This window comes from Phodopus roborovskii, unplaced genomic scaffold (assembly GCF_943737965.1).
Source record: "Phodopus roborovskii unplaced genomic scaffold, PHOROB, whole genome shotgun sequence".
NCBI classification, from domain to species: Eukaryota; Metazoa; Chordata; class Mammalia; order Rodentia; family Cricetidae; genus Phodopus; species Phodopus roborovskii.
In genome coordinates, this window is record NW_026125052.1 from 14,018,069 (window position 1) to 14,040,961 (window position 22,893).

At 42.7% G+C, this 22,893-nt stretch overlaps 1 protein-coding gene across 1 annotated transcript in view; it reads right to left on the reverse strand.

Annotated features, from left to right (window-relative positions):
- Ikzf3 (IKAROS family zinc finger 3) overlaps nucleotides 1–22,893 on the reverse strand; it is an 86,839-nt gene that overhangs the window by 33,088 nt on the left and 30,858 nt on the right. The window contains exons 2-3 of the mRNA XM_051175831.1: nucleotides 22,478–22,531; nucleotides 20,871–20,972 (exon numbers count right to left, since the gene is read on the reverse strand). Coding sequence (XP_051031788.1) covers nucleotides 20,871–20,972; nucleotides 22,478–22,531 — 156 coding nt within the window. The remainder of the gene's footprint in view (nucleotides 1–20,870; nucleotides 20,973–22,477; nucleotides 22,532–22,893) is intronic.

The following is a 22,893-nucleotide window of genomic DNA, read 5'->3' on the forward strand; positions in this document are numbered from 1 at the left end:
TGAATCATCTCCCCAGTTCCAAAATGCCCTTTAAAAAACACCCAAAACCAAATAATAACAACAACCCAACTAGCCAGGCATGGTGTTACAGGTCAGAATGCCTGTGTTCTAAAGGTGGAGGCAGGGGGATGGTAAGATCGGGGCCAACTGGGATTATGTAGTGACACCCTGAATCAAAACCATAACAAAACAAACAAGAAAAACAATGACAAAACAAAGAGACCCCCAAAGACCAGGGATTGCATGATTTTGTGACAAACTGTGCAACCAGTGAGATGACTCAGTGGGTAGACATTTGTATGCAGGCTTGATGACCTGAGTTTGATTCCTGGAACCCTCAGTGTAGGGACAGAACTGACTCCTGAGAATTGTCCTCTGTCCTCCAGCTCACCTCCTATTTCCCACTAAGAATAAAATAAAATCTTTTACTTTTGGAAGTATCGCCTCGATCTACTAATTTGGGAGAAGGGCCTCCATCGTCTGAGCTAGGTTTAAAGGCATGTGCTGCTATCCCTGGCATACATATGGGTGCTAGAGAGCCAACCATGGGGGTGCTGGGGATAGAACCCAGGGCTTTGTACAGGCTAGGCAGGAGGCACTTTACCGACTGAGTTACATTTCCAGCCGAAGTCTTAAGTCTTTTGTGAAGCAAATGAACTGTTTGCAATGTGAACGATCTCCCACTTGGTTTTGTAAATTCTAACCTTATTATAATTAGATCAGGCTTCTTAGACACACGATTTGAACTGACTCTTCAAACAGCACCCGTCCCCAGCAAGATTTTGTTTCTTAAGTCAGGAGGTGGGTCTCTAGATGCTCATTTGATTATTACTCTTTAAACTGTAAATTTAATTATAATCTGCCTTTTTGTATGTATGATCTATTCCATAACAAAAAAAATTAAAGGCTTCCTAAGTAAATTTTGTATAATTGAACTTGTGGAGGAAAGAACACAGCAAACCACAAATTGCTGATAAAAGTAATTGCTATACATTCCCAGAGGGAGGGAAAGATGTCTAAATTGAATGGAACCCATAGGAAATTAGATTAAACTAAACTTTCTGAAGGAGCTGCTCTGGGGGACCATTGTTCCCATCTCTGTCTGTGTTCTGGAGGCGGCTGAGGAAGATGGCCCACACTAACACATACACCCCCTGGAGAGAATTTTGTAGGCTGAAAAGAACAAAGGTTTGGCTCTCTGGGGTTGATGCACATGATTTCACTTCCTGGGGTGATGGTTATCACATGAAAGGCTTGTAGTCCAGAGTAGACATTTTCTGGTTTCACCTGAGACACTGCAAAAACAATGGGTCCTGGAAAGGATCCAGCATCAAAATCCTTCAGGGGCAATAGCAGTCTCAGCCAACTGTGCCTCCATTTGTTTTTACAGGCACATAAAATGCTCGGCTGGAGAGCAGAACCTATCAAAGACACACAGAACAGGCAACTTGGGCTCCTTGAGTGGCATGCTGCTAGAAGGAACATGCGAGTGTTGAAAGGAGGTGCTGAATTTCCACGCTGGACCATGAGATCTCAGAATCCAACTCCAAGAAGGACAGGGGTGAAGTAATTAGCCTCAAGTTTGCCAGGGATGCGGCCAGAAGGGACAAAACAACTCAGAGGCTGCTAGCCGGGAAAGACAAAAAAGGGTGATGTTGTTCAAGTGTTTTACAAGGATGGAGGGTCATAATCATGAAATCCTCCGCACACGCAGAAGTCAACTGGATAACAAAGACACTTAGTCATCTTAATGTGGCATTTTAATGATGCCACTGATTTGCTATGCCAATTCAGAGATAATGAGGCCCTAATGCTACAGATGTTCAGCCAGGCTAAAAGAAAAGGGGGGGGGATTTGCTCGCATGCCATTTTCTAACTATCCAATTAAACAAATTGTGAAAGCACCTAAATAGTTTACCAGGTTTTGACAGCTGTTAATAGGATTTAGACGCTTGAAGTAGGAGAGGGCAAAACGGGAGATGCAGGTTCCATAGGTGTCTCCGTCTACAGTCTGCGGCTCTTGCTCAGCCCGCACACACCGACAACTAGCACGGATCTCTTATTAAGTTAATGACTACACATCTTTCCTGCAACGGCCTCTTTGTATCAGAAATGATGGGTCATTCCCATTGTCTAGTTCACAATTTTATGTAGAAGGCATTTGAGAGAAAAACCCTCTGATATTTGGAGAACTAATGACCAAGGAAGAGTTTGGGTATTTTAAAACTGTAAAGTCTCAATGCAAATGAAACTTCTGGTCAACGATTGGCAAGATCTGTTACGATTTCTCCTTTCTTGCCTTTTAGGACAGAATGATGGATGGTTATTAATCTTTAAAGTGGCCATCTTAAAATCAAGACAAACTGGAAAAAGTGAATCAATCTACAAAGAGATAAGCTTCTACTGTCTCAGTAGCGTGGAAATAAGAATAAGCAGGTTTGGGTGGTATTTCATTGGTTTGGGTTCTCATTAAAACATGGGCCTTTTAGATTTCTCTGTGAAGAGTCTATGTGCATAAAGGTAAATCATATCACTTCAAATGCAAGAGGGTTAGCACACCCCCAATTCAACTGTTGTAGAAGACGTCCTTCATTTTACCAATGACATCAATCTTTGCCTTATTTTCTGACCAGCAACACGTTCATTCATGTAATATTAGCAGTGATTTTGTCCAGTGGCTTCAGTACATTTCCCTGGCTTCTGTTAGAAGAGAGGAGATTGGCTACTTCTAACATCAGGCATACCCTGCACCCAGCAGGAGGTGAAGTTTCAGCAACCTGGCTCAGCTTAGTTCTCTTAAATGCATGGCACCAGGTGCAATTCTTCAGCGAAATAACATAAGCTCGGAAGAACACAGTTCATGAAGAAAGATTCCCTCTGAACCACAGAGCATTGTAAGTCTAAGGCATTCCTTTATTTCTGCCCAACATAAAGATCGTCTTCGTCTGGCCCAGCCTTCAGAGGACCTGGGTTCGATTCCCAGCATCCACGTGGTGGCTCACAACCTTCTGTAACTCCAGTTCCAGGGGACCCAACTCCCTCTTCTGGCTTCTGAGGGCATCAGACACATTTGTATGAGTGTTTTGCCTGCATGTATTTATATGCAAATCTAGAAAGATTACTTTTACCTATTGTTATTATTTGACATTTGTAATTCTGAGCAGTCACTTCTATGCATAAAAATGAATGAAAACATAGGCTGGAGAGATGGCTCAGTGGTTTGGAGCACTTGTTGCTCTTGTAGAGGACCCTGGTTCAATCCCTAGCTCCCATGGGTGGCTCTCAACCATCCATAACTCCAGTTCCAGGGAATGCTCCCCAACCCTTCTGTTAGACAGGATCTCACTCTGTAGCTTTGGGTGCCCTGAAACTCACCATGTGGATCAGGTTAGTCTTAAACTCACAAAGATCCACCTGCCTCTGCCTCCTGGATTGAAGTACTGGGATTAAATTATGTGCCATCATGCCTGGCTTTTGTTTTGTTTGTTTGGTTTGGTTTTGTTTTTTTGAGACAGAGTTTCTCTGTGGCTTTGGAGGCTGTCCTGGAACTAGCTATTGTAGATCAGGCTGGCCTTGAACTCACAGAGATCTGCCTGCCTCTGCCTCCCGAGTGCTGGGACTAAAGGCGTGCACCACCACTGCCCTGCTCATCATCATTATTTTTAAAGCATTCACTTAGAGGGTATGGAGAGGGCTCTGTTGGAAAAGTGCACAGGCCTGAGGGCTAAGTTGAGATCTCTGGCATCCATGTAAAAAGTCATGTGCAGTGGTAGCACCTATGGTCCAGTACCAGGGCAGCAGAGGGAGGAGGGTCCTCAGAGCTTGCAGTCCAGGCAGTCTTGCTGAATTAGTTGGCATCAGGTCCTAGTGAGTGACCCTATCTCAATAAATAAGGTGGAGAGCAATAGAGGAAGACATCTGACATAGACACATATATGTGTTGAACCCTCATACAAACATACACGAACATCTACACACACACACATAACACACACACACACAGCATTTTCAAAAGTTTAAAGTATGTTAAAATATAATTCTTAGAAAAATTCAAAAGTTGCTATGCAAGTATAATTAAATTGGCTAAAAACCTTCTGTTTATCACAGTATCAAATCAGTCACAGGCAAACCTAAATGTCTTCCATGGCCACAGAATGTGTAGCTCTGGGTTTATGCAGTGCGTGGTGGTGGGACAGATGCACATTTATTCTTTTATAGACTAAGAATAGGTTCAAGGCTGCCCCAGAATGTGCAGAATTGAGTTATTCTAGGAAGTGATAAATGAATTCCTCAGGTAGCCTGAACCAATTCACTGGTAACAGCCAGGCCAAGGAGGGAAGAGGTCTGTTTTTCAAACTCTTCCCTTTTTTATTTTATATTTTCTTCTGACTCAACTTGTTACTGCTGCAGAGTGCCAAGCCTGCGGCTAGCATCTCCCTGCTGAGCCCAGAGACATGGTTAATCACTTCCTGGTTTCCATACTTGATTGACACTCAACAGACTAGAGGACTAGCTTCCCCCTGTCCAAGCATGCCCATCCTGAATTCTGAAATCTTCCAATACAGTATTGCTTAAGGATATATATATATATATATATATATATATATATATATATATATATTTTTTTTTTTTTCCTTCCCTCCATTTTTGGAAAACGTTTTATCCAGACCGGCTTTGGACCTACTATGTAGCCAGGATAACCTTGAATCCTCCTGTTTCCACTTCCTCAGGGCTGGGATTATAGGAGTGTGACTCAACATTCAGTCGATGCAGTGCTGGGGGATCAAACCTAGAGTTTTGGCATGCAGGGCAAACATTCCACCCATTGAACTGTGTTACCCTCTGCCGCGGGCCCTTGACAGGGTTTATCCTCATAGCTCAGGCTGTCCTGGAACTCTCAGCTTCCTGAGCACGGGGGTTACAGATGTGACCTCCATACTCAGCTCCCAATAGCTGCAATATCGCTCTCCTTGCACCTTCAACCCTGAGTGTGGGGCGTGATGAGGCTCTGTGACTGCTTACCAAGCAACGGAAAGAAGCAAAAGAGGCGAGGAGAGAAGACGGATGAACGATCGTTCTGTTCTTTGCCTGAAGTACAAAATTAGGTTGATGGTGTTTTTAAAAATTGCACAGATTGTAGTTTTGCCTAAAGCTAGCACATTAGCAGAGAGTGGAAACAATAAATTGTTTCTAAGTAAAGGTACAGCGATCAGATCCAAAGCATATGAAGAACTCTCAGAATGGGGAGCGGGGGACAAAGATGAAAATCTCAGAGATTTTTTTTTCTATTAACTAAAATAAAATATGTAAAAAATTATAAAGTTGACCATCTGTAGCATATCATTTGAACTTTCAGCCCTCGCTTCTGTTCCTCCTTCCCTTTTTGACATTCAAATAATGGGATGAGAGCATAAGTAACCAGGAGAGACTGCTGGCTTCTAGGTGAATGTGCATGATTAACGCACACTGGGGAATAAGCTGTCTTGTCACTGGAACATGCTCATCCCTAGAGGGGGAAGTGTAACTGCTTAACAGCTGCCCAGTCACACACCGGGAGGCTGCAAGCAAAGTTACATCTCAGCTCAACCAGACACCGTGGAGGGAACGCCGCCGACTGACGGAACGGAACAAGAGCAGAAGCTAGCCAACAACCTAAGGCCACAGCTCTTCCTTCTTACATGGAAATCCCTAATGGTCATGAACAGAGACGGTGTCGACCAATCACATTCAAAGACTAGACCAGGTACTAACTGATAGCTATAATTGAACTCTCTTTTTCCAACTGGAAATATGATCCAATGCCTTGAATTAACCAGCTCAAGACTTTAATGAGAATTTGACTTCTATGAATTTTCTCATTTGAGCAAAGATAATATCTACATCTCACAGGGTTTTTACAGTCATGAAATTAATCAAGATACTGCACAGTCCAAGCGTAATTGTTAACTTGTGGTATGTTTATGACCTTGATTTAGGCAAAGATTTCTTAGATATGATACTAAAATCCTGATTCATAAACAGAAGTGTCTCATAATTTAGAAATAAGGCAAACAGCCCAGTTAAATGCACACAAATGGGTAAGAACTCAGCTCAAGTGATAGAGTACAAGATTCTAGATTCAGTTCTAAGATTTTAAAAAGCACACGGGATATTTACATTGACATTTCACTAAAGACAAATGGACAATGGGCCAAAGAGGACAGTCATCACGGGCCATTAGAGAAATGCAGGTTAGAACTACAAGATGCTTCTTCACACCTGCTGAAAAGATGCAGTGAACAGACACACAAGGACACCCAGGAAACAAAATGTATGTGTGGTGGTGATATAAAACAGTGTAGCCATTTGGAAAACCATTTGGCATTGTGACAAGCAGCCTCCCCAATGGCTCCCAGTGGTCTCTCCTTCTTAGTATATACTTTGTAGTCTATTCTCCCCTTAACTGTGGGCTGGACCTGGATGATTTGTTTCCAAGGAGCAAAGTTGGCAAAAGTGGTTGGGGGTGTCCCTTCTGTGATCAGGTTAAAGATGGTGGCTTTAATCTTGCTCCACCTCTTTCCTGATGCCATGTGCTTCTATGGTATGTAAGCTGTAGGACAACTCAAACGGTAAGACATTGGAGCCAGTGCCTGGCAACCTCCAGAATAAAATGAGGCCTTTGGTCTAACAAGTGTTAAGACCAACTCCTGGCTACTGCCACTAGTGAGTTCTGGTTGTTTCTTCCCTTGTCAAGTCTTCAGAGGAGATGACAGCCCAGGCCGTTGTCTCCATTGGAATCTTGGGAGAAACTATGAGGCAGAGGACCCAGAGATGCTGTGTCTATATTTCGAGACAGTCATTTGTATTGTCTTCAAATTGCCCAGCTTTCGGTAATTTCTTACATGTCAATTGGTAACCAATCTAGGAAACTCCTTGTAAAATGAAATATAGACATACCAAACAACCCTGGAATTCCACTCCTGAATATGTACTTGAAATGAAAACGTATATTCATATAAGACTTATATTAAAATGTTCATAACAACATTATGCTCATCAATTTGTGAATTGAACAAAAATGTTTTCTATTAGCAATGGAATCCTACTCAGTTATAAAAAGAAGCAAGCCAAAAAACAAAAACAAAAAACAAACAAACAAACAAAAAACTGGGTGGTGGTGATGCACGCACGCCTTTAGTCCCTGCAGAGGCAGACAGATCTCAGGGAGTTTGAGGCCAGCTACGGAGAGAGTTCTAGGACAGCCAGGACTGTTGCACAAAGAAATCCTGTCTCAAAAAACAAACAAAGAAACAACAACAAAAGGCCAAACAACAAAACAAAAAATAGAATGCCAGAGATGGTTTTGAGATTCAGTCAAGTCAACAAAGAGGTGAAAAGGCCCACACAGTTGCCTCCGCAGCTTGGTGGGTAGGAAGTATGGCCACAAGCCTGTCTGACTTAGGAGAAGCTAATGAAAGCCTTTTCTATTTTCTCCAGGGCTCTTCTGCACTTCTTCGAGGAATACCAAAGGGTAACAAAGGCTTGGCTGGGATTTCTGCTTCTGCAGGCGCAGGTGTGAAAGAGCTGGCTCTAACAAATCTTGTCACTGTCTTTAATGCCACCAGACCGACGAAAATAACGAAATATCCATCACGATCCCGTTTTTTACTTCTTTGGTTGACATAATTAACAAATTTATTATGGGTAAGGTCACACATTATTTTTAATTATTAAATTGTGGGTCTCCATATGTTACTGTTTAGACAGCATCAATCGCTGAAGTGTATAGTTTTCAAGACTGTCATCCCTGCAACCTCAAATGTAGCTCCAACCGCAGTCAGTGAGGACAGATTCTAACTAAGCAGCTAAATGAGAAAACATCTGTGCTTACCAGTCAAAACGAGAAAGGTCACATGTTAAACCCAGTTAATCTTGTTTATTGGTGTTTGAAGGTTATACACCAAGGGCTGGATTACCAGGGTCCTCCTTCAGGCCTCTGACATCTTTATTCATTCTGCTGTGTGTAAGACAATTGAAGACCCAAAGCCCTGGAAGTTAGTCCATCACTTTTAAATGTCGTTTTGCCATCTCTAAGCTGGAGTGCTCTGCCAACCCCTTGCCAGGACTCTGGTTAGACACTAGGAAAGGTCACATACCAATCAGAGGAGCATGACTATGTTTTTAAATATTGTTTTCCAAAGTTCCACCCATCATTTTCATATGGCTAAAGCACCCAAAGTATTCTTCCACCAAAATCAAGAAAAAATGAGTAGTTGATCAGTAGGAGGTAAAATCAAGATTGTCCTGGCACCCAAGAGCATCTACACATACACACACTTAGACATATGCATACACATAAAATAAATAAAATTTCAAAAATGAGCCCTAAGATTTTACATATTTTGGTTCGATCTTATCTTTCTGAGCTGTGGACCTCTTAAAATGTATGCATACCTATAACATGAAAATGACATGGCACCAAGAGCTTTTTCTCAAACCCTGAGACATAAGGCTGTGAATTTCTGCCCTAGAACTTCAACTTGGCTCAGGCTCAAATGAACAGCATCTCTATGCCATGCTTTGTACAAACCGTGGTTTGGCATCCAAACTTTTTCACAAGGGTCCTTGAAGGATATTGGAAATATTATGCTTGCTCCTTATACATTGAGACATTAAGAAACTACTAACTGAAATTGATAATTTCTCATCATAGTTTTCCTGGTTGTCCTACAACTCACTCTGTAGACCAGGCTGGCCTTGAAGTCAGAGGTCCACCTGCTTCTGTCTCCTGAGTGCTAGGATTAAATGTGTGTGCTGCCACTGCCTGCCATAGTTTACTCTTAAACAAAACCACTCTTTTTTTTTTTTTTGGTGATAAATACTGATGGCTTTGGGTATGTCTAATCTTTTAATATTGTGATGAAATTTCATCACCTACAAAGTTCACATTTGAGAATCACACAATGGGGTTACAAAACAATTGCAAAAAGCCTCAGTGTTTTAAGTAAATTTAGGATTTAGTAAATTTAGCTATCTTGGGGTGTACGTGGCCCATCAGCCCCAGACAGAACACACCGGTAACTGTTATTACATCCTCTTAAAAGTATTCAGGCTGGTAAGATGGCCCAGTGGGTAAAGGTGTCTGCCATCAAGGCTGATGGCCAGAGTGCAGTCCTTGAAACCCACATGATGGGAAGAGTCAGCTTTGGCATGTGACCTTCTGACCACACACAGTGAATGAATTAATAGATGTAAACAGGTATCCAATGGACGCCAGTATTAATCATGTGATCTTTTCCTGTCATAAATTAACAAACATATAAATAAGCTTTTTTAAAAAAAACTGTAGGATTTCCCCATGACCTGTTTCCAGTTTACTTTCCCCATAAAACCTTATCCTAATAATCTGTTCTCACGTGCTGTAATTCTCTATTGTTCTGTGCCCACATACTATAAACTTCCTGTTGTATGTTTTCTCATTAAAATTATGTAAAAAATACTTTTTCATTTTTTGGTTGCAATGAGGTACTACCACAAGTTTAAAAAAATATAGATCGAATTTTGTATTTTTATTTTTTTTATTATTTTTGAGGCTAGGTCTCGCTATTTAATCTTGGCTGTCCTGGAACTTACTATGTAGCCCAGGCTGACCTCGATTCACAGTGACCCTTCTGTTGCAGCAGATTATAAATAGTGGTATAAGGTCTGTAGGTGTGCTTCATGTTTTTCTAAAGTGAATTATGGCAATAATTATCATAAGAATGATTAAATAATATAACTATAGTTCTTATTTAGTAATTATCAAGTTTTGCTGGAGTTTCTTTCCAGCCTGGTCCCACAGCTGATTAGCCCCAAATAAACAATTTATAAATTGTTGACCGAAGGTTAGGGCTTCTTCCTGGCTAGCTCTCTCTTAATTATTAACTTGTTACAGATGTGGCTTACCCGTAATCCTGCATGTTACCCCTTCAGCAGCATGGCTTCCCTCCATGGCCTCTCTCTGCCTTCTCTCCCCAGAATTCTCCTCATTTCATCGCCTTGCCTATCCTTCCTGCCTGGCTAGTGGCAAATCAGTGTTTTATTCATCAACCAAGAAAAGAAACATATGTACAGAAGGACATCCACCATCAGATGGGTGGATGGATGGATGGATGGAAAGGCAGAAACAAAAGTAACTAACATGGACATTTACTATCTATCTAGAACTCTGGTGTTCTAAATACAAATAGGTTCATGGCATGTGCCTATAATCCCAGCACTTGGGAGGCTGAGGCAGGAGGATCACTGTGAGTATGAGGCCAGCATGGGTAACATAATGAGTTCTAGGCCAGCCTGGGACCTTGCCTTAAAAGAAGAAGAAAGAAGGAGGAGGAGGAAGAAGATGATGATGACAATGGTTCTTTAGGGCATGATAAAGAGCTGTAGGCCTTTGTCATAATACTATAATCATAATGGAGCTACAACATGGTAGTCATTGGCTCTTATCCCATGGGAGTGGGTAGGGAGCAGTTGCTGTGGGAGTCTTTAGAGATTTTTAAGTTTAATGCCATGGCAACTGTGTTCAAGCTGAACATGTCTGTCTTGCTTTGTACCTTTTGTGACAATACATGCCCACACCATCTATATTCACTAGCTTCACAATAATGTGAAGTTATAAGTTCTGCATCCTACTTCCTATACAGAGAGAGATTTTTTGTCTTTCACATCATTCTCCTTTATAATTAGAACTAACATTCCCTCCCCCCCCCCCCCACACACACACACAAATGGCATTGTGCGCCAGGCAGGAGTCTGTTCAGTCCCTAGGCTGGCGGTGATCTAATAAATGCTTGGTAGTTAACACAGGACAGGGAAAATCTTGTTCATTTCAGTGCTGTCAATACTCCACCACGGCCAGTTTCAAGCTACCAAGTGAAGCCTGCCAACTCACAAAATTCCTGAAAATTTCACAAGTGGCTACATGCTGGCTCTGGTACACCACTGGGATTCCCATGAAGGGTATCTTCATGCGGTATTCAACTGCACCAGGAGCCATCATGCCCCGTTGCCCTAGCTAATGCCAAATTCATCTGAGCCCAGAAATCACTTGGCAGGAGCAGCCCGTGGGTGTTTCGTGTGCCCATTAGCCAGACCAGGAAGAGACGCCAGCACTACCACACCTTAGAGACAATTGTGAAAAGGGGCAGCAATCTCCAACGAGCCTCTAGGAACAGTGGGCTGATGTCTGTTTTAACCATTTCAACTGTCTATTCTCCTGCAAACACTAAATGCAGGCCTACACATTCTTTTAACCTCACCATGCTTCATGGGTTGGCTAAAAAAAAAAGAAAGAAAACACAGTGATTTTTTTTTTCTTTTTCTTTTTCTGTCAAGAAGATTCAAGGAAAGACATCTTGGTCTTACCACTGCCTCAGCCACAAGTTGACAGAGGGAACTGTGACTCTCAGCCCATCCCAACACTCACAACCTCTGTGATGGCACACTACTGATGTTGTGAGATAACTCCTGCATCCCATAAGCGGGGCCTTGCTCTGGGCGCAAGAGATGTAATATTTTGATAAAATGTGGCACTTCCTTTCGAAGTAGGTATTTGCGTGCGCTGAGCTATACAGAGGCGAGGCTGACTCTGTCTCTCCAGCTGCTCCAGCCGCCCCTCCCACACATCTACAGGCCCGCAGAATAATTAGCATCCATGAGCTGCTAAGATGGCTGTTTTTTCTCCCTTTGGCAGCATCAAAGTCACTTGTGTTAATGTTTGTTATGAGCACTGGGTGATTGTATGGCATGGATATCACATGTGTGTGCCATAGGCCGGTTATCTCAGCACGCAGGAGCTTGAGACAGGGGGATCGCCACAAGTACTAGGCTAACTTGCTACATTGTAAGTTACAGGCTGTCCAGAACTACATCCTCCCCTCACCCCCCCCCCACAGCAAACTTTCTATGTACCCATCTTTATTTTAAACTAGTCTGCTCAAGTTGTCACCATAGAGACCATTTAAGGCCTGCCAACCAAGTATCAAATGAATTTTTTTTTTCTTAGAACCAGGCAAGACCTAAATAAATACACTGAGGAACAGAGAGATGGCTCAGTAGGTAAGGGAGCTTGCTGCCAAGCCTGACAACCTGAGTTCTCCCAGGATCCCAGTAGTGAAAGGAAAGAACTGACTCCCACAAGAAAAGGTCTCTGGAAACTGGGGTTAGAATGGGATTACATTTGATATCAACATGCCCAGTGATAAGTCGGGGGTGGGGGGTTGTAGAGATGAGACGTTGAGGGGATGGAGAGCCTGTAGTAAGAATATGGTGCTAGTGTAGTTCCTCCTCATCTGAAACTAGATTCTCACCTTCGCCTCTTCCCACTGAGGAGAGAGGAATGGAAAGCGTCTGCCATGAGTGTACTTGTTAGGAGGCTGGGATTCTAGGTACATTTACCACAGCACAGAATTCTTTTCCTTCTTTGGAAATTTAGGAAGTCTGGGTTAGGCCACCAATGTCCTGCATTTCTTGTCTTACTGGGCCCCTCATTTTTACAGTCCCTACCAGCCATCGTTATGATTAGGATCCACAATGTCCCCCAAAGACTGGGTGCTAAAGCTTTAGTTGCTAAAGTCAGCATTGCCGGGATGTAGTGGAAACTTTACGGGCAGGGCCTAGTTGGAGGAAGTAGGTCATCGGGAAGTCCTTGAAGGGTGTGTTAGGCTCCCAGTCCCTTCCCCTTTCTCTTTTTGCTTCTTGACTAGCATGAAATGAACAGCTTTGTTCGACTGCAGGCTCCACCATGATTATTTTGCCATGGGCCCAAAGTGATGAGGCAAAGCAGCCAGGGCTGAGACCTCAAAACTTGCAAGCCCAAATTGACTCTCCCACTTATCTTCGCTTTTGCTTTTTAGAGACAGGGTCTTATGTAGCCCAGAGGGCTTCAAACTTTTTTTGTTGTCAAGGCTGGCCTTGACCTCTTGATCTTCCCACGTCTGCCTCCTAAGTAGCAGGATTGTAGGCATGTGCTATCTTTCCTCTCTTCATTTTAATTTTCTTTTCCTTTTCTCTTTTTTTTTCCCTCTTATTAAAAACAGGCTTTTTAAGATCACACAGAGTTTCTCCTCCCTCTACCCTTCCTAGCTCCTCCCTGTTTTCCCTCCTCATCCAGATCCACTCCCTTCCTCTCGCTCATTAGAACGCAAACAGGCTTTCCAGGGATAGTAACATAATCTGCTAAGAGAAAACAGAAATTAATATTGGAATAGGACAAAGCAAACAGAAGGAAAAGAGCCTGAGGGAAGGCACAAGAAGCAGAGAGCAATTCATGTGCACACCCAGGGATCCCATGAAAACACTCAACTGGCCGCCATAATACATACCCAAAGTAGGGGCTGTCCAGTAACTCTCTGTGTAGACCAGGCTGGCCTCAAACTCATAGAGATCCTCCTGCCTCTGCCTCTCCAATGCTGGGATTAAAGGCGTGTGCCACCACCCAGCTAATTTTAAGTTGTTTTTCTCAGGTATTTTTGTTATAGCAATGGAAAGCTGACTAATACAGTTCTTTGTATATAGAGTAGCCATTTGTTCTGGAGCAGCTACCTATGCAAACTTAAAGCTGGTGTCAGCACCTGTCACACCTGTCACGCCAGCAGCCACCCCGCCTCACTTGCACACTTCCGTTTCCAGTCCTCTCCCCGGGCTTTCATACCAAACTACAGCAGCGATCCCCTCCTTCCAGATCTGAAGGTGTGGGAAGGGGCATGGCCCCTTCAAAGGCTCCAGCAAGCTTTGTATTCCATGCTTGTGGCAACACAAACTCCAATCTCTACTTACTGTCACATGACTTTCTTCTCTGTGTGACTTCCTCTCCTCTTACAAAGACTCCAGCTATTGGAGTTAGGGCCACACTAGCCCACTATAACCTTGCCAGCCATTGGAGTTAGGGCTGTGACCTTTTTAGTCATTGGAGGGCCACACTAACCCACTGAGACCTCACCAGCCGTTGGAGTCAGAGCCACACTTAGCCAGTGTGACCTCATCTTAACTAAGAATATCCACCATGACCCTGACTCATCACCACATCTCGATGGCTTTTCAGATCCAAAAGGAGGATCCCAATGTCTTTTGTGTTAACAGAGCTGGTTAAGATACTTTCTTGGGATGGTGGACAGGGCTGTTTCTACTGCTCAAGATTAGTCTGATGACAGTTGCAACTAGATAGCAAGAAGAGATAAATAACAATTACTCTTATATATCAATGACTGTGCTGCAAAAATAAGTTCGAATCTTCTCATTCTCTGTGCTTTTCACTCCAGTTGAATCACACCAATTCACAGGGATGTGACTTGCTGAAGTGGTGGCACACGCCTTTCATTCCAGCACTGAGGAGGCAGATGTGGGTGGATCTTTGTGAGTTAAAGGCCAGCCTGGTCTACACTGTGAATTTAAGGCCAGCCAGGGGTACACAGTGAAACATTATCTCAAAAAAAAAAAAATAAGTTTGGCAACTAGGCTTCTTCTTTTTAAAAATTAAGTCGGTGTATAAGTTATTGCCTGCATGTACAGCTGTGTGTCACTGCATGTCTGGTGCCCTTGGAGGCCAGGAGTGGGCATGCATCTCTGGAACAAGAGTTACAGAAAGTTGTGAGCCATCATGTGGGGGCTGGGAATGGAACCTTGGTCCTCTGAAAGAGCAGCCAGTGTTCTTAACCACTGAGCCATCCCACCAGCACCTAGGCCTCTTTTTTTTTTTTTTAAGTTTATGATGCAATGGGTTAAACTTTGTCATATATGCATGTAAACAATTACTAATCAAACATACTCCAAAAACCTCAAGTTTAAGAAGCATTGTGGTAGAGCTGGGCAGTGTAAGAAGGTCTTACAGGAGAAGCAACTTGAATTGGTGTAAATTGTACTAGTATATTAGCTGATAGACTTTTGTCTTCAGGAATAAAGGAGGCAGCAACTAAACGTTAACATATCATTTAATCTACATGAGATTTTATTTATGTTTAAGTATGTAAATGGCAGTGGTCTGAGCTAAAATTATTAGGGACATATTTGCTAATTTTAGAAATGATAACATTATAATCCTTACTAATATCTCTTTAAAATTTTTCATGAATAATTTCTTGCAGATTATGATTGCAAATCAAATTCCACCCACAATCTGTCTTTGTAAATAAAGTTTTATTGGTTGCACACCCATGCCTATTCCTTTATATATCTCCTCTGATTGATTTACACTGTATCAGCAGAGTTGAGAAGTCCATAACATAGGTTATATGTCTCACAAAGCCTAAGATATTATCTGTCCCTTTACAGGCAAAAACTTTGCCAACCTCTGCACCGAGTTCCTGAGAATATATTGTTTGAATAAAAAATGGCCTGTAACCCCAGCACACGGGGGCAGAAGCAGATGGATCTCTGTGAGTTTGAGGCCAGCCTGGTGTACAGAGTGAGTTCCAGGACAGCCAGAGCCTATACAATGAAACCCTGTCTCGAAAATCAATCAAACAAACAAAAATGTATATTGTTTATGAAGTGAGAAACAAGTGTCTGTGAGATTGTACACTAAGATCTGAAAACTTAAAAAGATTTAAAAGACATTTCATTTTTAAGCTCTCAATTAAACACAATTATAATTAGTTTGAATTTAACACACTCCAGAGAGGTCTTAGCTTCTACAAACTTTCAAAGAACATTTTTTAAAACCGTCCCCATGCTGGATGGTAGTGGTGCACACTTTTAATCTCAGCACTCAGGAGACTGAGGCAGGTGGATCTCTGTGAGTTTGAGGCCATTCTGGTCTATAAAGCAAGTTCCAGGACAGCTATGGCTAGTACACAGAGAAACACTGCCTGGAAAAACAAATCAAAACAAAACAAAACAACGTTCCTATAAAATTTGAATATACAGGGTTCTCCAAAGTTTGTTTTCTATAATTGTTATGGCATTATAACTACATCTCCCTAATTGGAACTTATAAATGTAACCCTAACTCCAGCTTCACCATTGGCTTGCCATGCAGTGTTGGCTACTGTTGCTGCTGCTGCAATGAATTTGGGAAATACTGTCATTCAGCCTAGGCTAGCTTGATCTTCGTGCCTGCACCTGCTGAATTATGTGTTACAGCCCTGTGCCACCATTCCCAGGTAATGTTCTCTCTGTTTTATAAAGTTGGCATGTATAATTTGAACGTACTGATTATCTTCTTCTTTAAAGCGGTGTGCCCTGGTAACTGCTTTTTTCAAAGACAAATTACTCACAGTATAGACATTAATCGTCTGTTAGTCAGTTTGAAAGTTAATCATGAGCAAATGGAATAATCTTTAACACTGATGTTATCCTATTAACTTCTTTCTTTCTTTCTTGGGGGGGGGCGGTTTCGAGACAGGGTTTCTCTGTGTAACAGTTCTGGCTGTCCTGGAACTCACTTTGTAGACCAGGCTACCCTCAAATTCACTGAGATCCGCCTGCCTCTGCCTCCCAAGTGCTGGGATTAAAGGTGTGCGCCACCACCACCCAGTTCTATTAACTTCTTTCTAAGAGAGCTCTAAGTGGGACAGCTACCCAGTTTCTTCCCTATTCCCAGTTATTTAGACTAACTGATCACATCTTAGAGTCTCTATCCAGAACTGCATGACATTTCCTGATGCCATCAACTGGGAACACTGAGTGTTTGCAGCATTTGGGTGGATTATTTGTTTTTTATGTTTGAGACAAAGTCTCTCTATATATCGCAGGCTGGCCTGGAACTTTCTATGTAGCCCAGGCTAACCTGGAACTCTCTATTATCCCAGGCTAGCTTTAAAGTCACAAAGATCCTCCTGCCTCTGCCTTATGAGTACTAGGATTACAGGCATATGTTATCATGTATTAATTTCTTACTGTTGCATGGATATTAACTGTTTTCATGATTCTGTTGGAGAATTAACTTGGAGCTTCTTCTGAATCCAGAGGAAATTCTAACATGACTATCAATTCCCAAGATAGTTGCTGTATAGAGAGAGGTTGCTGTCCCAAGATAGTTGCTGTATAGAGAGAGGTTGCTGTTACCCCAAACACAGATTTAACGTGGTGACTACCAGAGCTCAGGAGACCTAACCTAGAAATGTGGGCACGGCTACCATTGTTTCATCTCCTCCTAAATGTGACTCGATGGATTTCACCATCGAGAAGCTGCCGAATCAGAGACATCGTGTGCCTTCCCTCAGCACTTATGACCACATCCTGCATAGCAGTGTTTTCTGACTCTGTGGTTAAAAACTGGCACAAATTAATGTATAGCTCGGCAGATCAGGAATATGCGCTAAGGCTGTGATTTGAATCTCAGAATTATTAGACGAGAAACTCAAGTTCTGTTCTTGAACATTCAGACAACAGAAAAAGAGCCTGAGAAGATAATACATTTCCCCCCCCCCCCTTCGGAGAAATACGTACACATGTGCAGGCAGAATTAACCCAGGACTTTCATTTAGTCTTTCAACAAACGTTTATTGCACATCTGCTATGGGTGAGGTACCTAGTAGTGAAAAAGATGTCCTAAATGCTAGACAATAAAGAGTGGAAGGGGAAAGACAATTAACTAATAAAAGGTGAGAGTCATAACAGGATAAAATGCAACACTTTCTCTAAAGAAAGACATTTTGGATGAGATCTGAGTGAAGTTTATAAAGCGACAGTGGATGAGATTTGTCATCATAATTATCATCATAACATGTGAGATTTCAAACAAGCATATAATGCTAAGATTTAGTGCACACATCCAAAGCCTAAAAGCGCATATTCCCTAATGTTACAGATTTGTTTTTCTTCTTGCGTTTTTGTCTTTTTTAAAAATTAATTAATTAAATAATTAATTTTGCTTTTTGAGACAGGGTTTCTCAGGCTCAGCTTTGGAGCCTGTCCTGGAACTAGCTCTTGTAGATCCACCTGTCTCTGTCTCCTGAGTGCTGGGATTAAGGGCGTGCACCACCACCACCCGCATTGTTTTGAAATGTTTTTTCTTCTTGCTTTCTACTTCCACAAACCTTACAGACTGTAGCTCAGTGCAAAGCTGTATTTGGTCTTTGGTTCCTGTTCATTCTTCTAGACACACAACTCCTGAAACTCCGTGTTTCCTTAGTGATAACTGTATGTGGAGGTTCACGACAAACCCTTTCAATATTCATGAATTTATGCTAATAAGGTGACTTAGGTTGGGACCAGAGGTACCTCAGACTGCAGAGAAACCAGTGAGAACTTTTAGCCTCACTTACTGACCTGTGGGAAAGTTGATGAAGAGCTGCAGATCCAAATAAAACCTTGGACATGGAGCTTGAGAGCTTCCGGGCTGGGCACACCGGAAGGCCCTGGGCAGGAGTCATGCCTGGAGAAAGCATGAAAACCTGCTCCCTCTAATGCCCTCTTCCATTTGACTGCTTCTGAGTCAAATAATTTATAATAAACCATTAACAGTAAGAAAGATGATGTCTGTACATCTGTCCAGGCTGTACATGTCTCTGTATTGTGGCTGATGTCTGAAGTAGGGTTATCCTGACAAGATGGAACCCTTACCCATGGTCCACACTCTTGTGAGCAGAATAGACATCCATCAACTAAACTGCTATCTTTAGTTGTCAGTTTGTCTGATACTTCAGAAGCTCCTAGAAGTGTGTGGCTTGGGAAAAAAAAATGAAAGAGAAGGAGCGAATATGGAACTTTAGTTCCTAAATGGCCATATTGTTATCGTGGTAGGGAGCCACAGCAGTGGTGTCCTGATGAGCTTCTAAAGGTAAATTTACCAATGGGCCCAACTCCCAAGGAGCCGATTCACGGTGCCCAAGGAAATGAAACTAGGAAGACAAGGAGTATAGCTCTTTGGCTGCTACTGTAATGGTTAAATTGTAGGCAGAAGAATGTACTGGACCAGGTCTTGAAACCAGACCAAGCTCAGATTGCATCTGGCCTGAGCTTTAGATATTAGATTCCAAGATGTCCCTAAAGGGAAAAAAATTACATGGGAACAAAATACCACCTAGGATATATCAGGACATGGGCTGGGGAGTCGGAGCAAAGGCCAAAGCATCTGTTACACAAGCATAGGGCCCCAAGTTCAAACACCCAGCACCCACGTAAATGACAGGCAGGTGTGTGGGAGCACATCTGTAATCCCTGCACCAGGAGGCAGAGACAGGGGATCTCTCCAGAAAACTGATAAGCCAGACTAGCAAATTTGCAAGCTCTGAGTTCAGTGGGAGAACCTGCCTCAATATATATGGAGGAGAGCAATCAATAACGACACTCAAAATTCGACTTGGTCTCCATTCACCCAGGTCCTTCTGCACACACAGCCTTCCGACACAGATGCAAACATGCATGCATACTTGGTATTTCAAGAAAGGAGTCCAGGTATGTGTAGGGGGGTGGGGGGCAAGACCAAGAAATGAAACCAGGGGGTAGAGTGCAGATGGAGTGGCCTTATTTTATAAGTCAGTGTCATCAGCTTGCTGATGAACCATTAGTAGAATGAATCATGGGCTTATTTAGGGGAAGTATTTTGACTCTATTTTTCTTTCTAGGGTTGGGGATCTAACCCAGGGCCTTGCATGTGTTAAGTACACACACTCTACCCCGAGCAAACCCCTGTAGCACTTTACTTTCCAGATGTTGCACAGTGATCAGACAGGTGTGGGCAGGACCCACAGCTCACTATGGAGCATTCACTGATTATTCTTGAGGAACTACCAGCGTGGAACATTGGATAGGAACCACTCTAAGGCCTCGAAGCAGTCTATGTAACTCGCCTTAGAAATACCAAGGGGGAGCATTCCAGATACACCTCCCAGTCAAGACCATTACACTCTCCCAGAATTGCCTAATTCTGAGAAGGGCAGTCTCCCCCTGGATCTGTAAGACCCCTAATGCCAGGGCATCAAGAATCAGGACATAGCCCAGTGGTGGTGGAGCACGCCTTTAACCCCAGCACTTTGAGGCAGAGGCAGGTGGATCTCTGAGTTGGAGGCCAGCCTGACCTACAGAGAGAGTTCCAGTACATTCAGGGCCATTCAAAGAAAAAGAGAAGAAGGAAAAAGAAATAGGGGCCAGCAAGCTGGCTCAAAAGATAAAGGTGACTGAGACTAAGCCTGGTACCCTGAGTTTGATGGTGGGAGAAAGGATTCCTACAGGCTGTCTTCTGACCTCCACATACACCTCTGCCCCCAATAATAGTAATAAACAATAATTTCAAAAAGAATTGAAGTATTAGCTACCCAGTTATGGTTTTTTTTTTTTTTTTTTTTTTTTTTTTTTTTTTTAGAGAATGGGCTGTTGGAAAATACTCCAAACTATGAAAGTGTGCTTTCCATTTTTATAATGGAAAGTGGTAAAACAAACATCTTTCATTTTCTGTTGTGACAGGGCCTGAATATTTTGTTTTTGGCTATGTAGCTCAGAATGACCCTAAATTCATGATCCTCCTGCCTCAGCTACAATCATAGACATGTTCCACCAAACCTGGCAAATAACTAGTCTTGGTTAATATAGTGTCAACATATTGGTGTAATGTGTGTGTGTGTGTGTGTGTGTGTGTGTGTGTGTGTGTATGATATGTATGTGCAAGTGCCCATGGAGGCCAGAAGGTCCCCTGAAGTTATTGGTGACAGAGCCACCTGACATGGTTGTGGGGAACCAACCTAGAATCTTCTAGAAGAGCAACAGGACTATTTAACTGCTGAGTCATCTCCCCTACCCCAATATTAGTTTCATCTTGCAACAAACTATTGAATGCAAATCTCTGTTAAATGAAGGAATCTGAGCTGACTTTTCACTAAACCCACAGATGCACATTTCCGCTGGCAAGGTCTTCCTCACACTCAACCTTAACTATATCTGTAACTGTGGAGTTTTTACTTCACAGCACGGTTTACCTCCTGTATCTTCCTCTTCATTGGTAGGGGCTTCTGTACTGTCCACATTTTCTGCTTCATGAGGTTTGCTTAAACTGTAGTCACTCAAGGCTTCCGGGCTTTCTAAAAGACAAAGGGAGTTTTAAGGATGATGTCTACTTGAAGAGATTTGTGAAACTGAGACGCAGCAAGATCCACACCACGGTCATCATCTGTGATAGCCAGTATTCCCCACCAATGCTCAGGCTCAACAATCCAGTACTGATAAACAGTACTCACTTCCCTCATCCCAAGAGAGTGGATGTGGAAACTCTCAAAGTTTAGAATTGTGAATGATACTCAGTATCCTTCTGCCGTCTACAATTCTTGTAAATATTGCTTTCACCTGTGCTATAACAAACTCATGCTCCATCTAGACAGCAATTCTTTGTTCATTGGTGTATCTCACAATATTCAGTAGGATGCTATTGCTGTTCGTGCCCAACAAGTATTAATGTGTTCAGCCTGAACACATTGATGTAACCCACTATGAGAGAAATGCTTTCCTAAAAGGAGACCTAGAAACGTCTGCATGCCAAACCTGTTTTCTCTTCCTGTTTGTATTGTAACTGTGATTCTGTGCAAAACATGATGGAGCCCAGTTCCTTTGTTCATTTCATTTCTTGATGCTTTAAAAAATGGGGGTATCAGCAGGGAAGTGGTAGTGCCCATCTTTAATCCCAACACTCAGGAGACAGAGGCAGGTGGATCTCTGTGAGTTCAAGGCCATTCTGATCTACAGAGCGAGTTCCAGGACAGACTCCAAAGCTACAGAGAAACCCTGTCTTGAAAAGCAAAACCAACCAACCAACCAAACAAACAAACAAAAAAACTGGGATCTCTCTGTAGCCCAGGCTAGCTCCAAACTTACTATTTAGTTTATGCTGACCTGAATTCAATCAAGCTCCCCCAGTTAGCAAACTATGGCCTGATCATACCTGCTCTGTATAGGTCCAGGGGTAAGGATGGTTTCAACATTTTCAAGGATTATTAAAAACAACAACAAAGGATCCAGGGAAGAGATTATATGATGAATTTCTGGCCCCTTTCCAGAAACAATTGCTGACCACTGATCTAAAGTGAAGTTTAAACCATGCAAATTCAAGCTATTATCTTTACCAAAAATCATTTAGCTAAAAAAAAAAAAAAAAAAAATCAAACAATTGAACAAAACTCCATTGATCAACATTAGCTGGAATGTAATCTGATTCTAGTGCTAAAGTGTGTGTGTGTGTGTGTGTGTGTGTAGGCCAGAGGCCATTTCAGGATCTTTTCTTTATTGTCTCCACTTTTTGAGACAGGCTCTCTCATTGAATCTAGAGCTCACTGGGATCCACTTGTCTCTGTCCATCAGTGTTAGGGTTACATGTACATGCTACCATACCTAGCTTTTATATAGTGTTGGGGGTCCAAATTCAGGCCCTCATGAGTTATTTCACTGAGCTGTCCCCACCCCATATCACATTTTTGTGGTGTTAGTGGAAGAGGTATCGATTTCCCATTTCATTCTGTGCCCAGAATGAGAGCACCTCTCTTTCTTTGGTGCTTTTGGTTAAAAGTGTGCTTCTACGGCAAAGCCCTGGCATTACCTGTGGGCAGAGGTTGCTCCTCGGCGCCTTTCAGCTCCGAATTTGGCTGTGTATCTAAAAAGAAAGGGACATAGGTATTAGCTACGCAGGACACAGTTCAGCCGGATCTGAGTGCTCTGAGTTGAATGAGGATGCAGCTCTGTAAAGCCTAGGGGCAGAATTCCTCTTCCAGGGCTGAGCTACATTTCCTCCATGCTCCCCCTAACGGCTCTGGAAGGGGAGAATTATCCAGGCTGCATAGACATGCTGAGACCATTCATTCTTTAGACATCTGCTTTGGGAAACCAGCATAAGACCGACCCAGACCCCCTGAACATGGGTCTCAGTTAGGAGGCCTGGGAAGTGTGTGCTACCTCTGACAATGGAACCAGGATGTGTCCCTAGTGCAGGAACAGACTTCAGGAGCCCATTCCCCA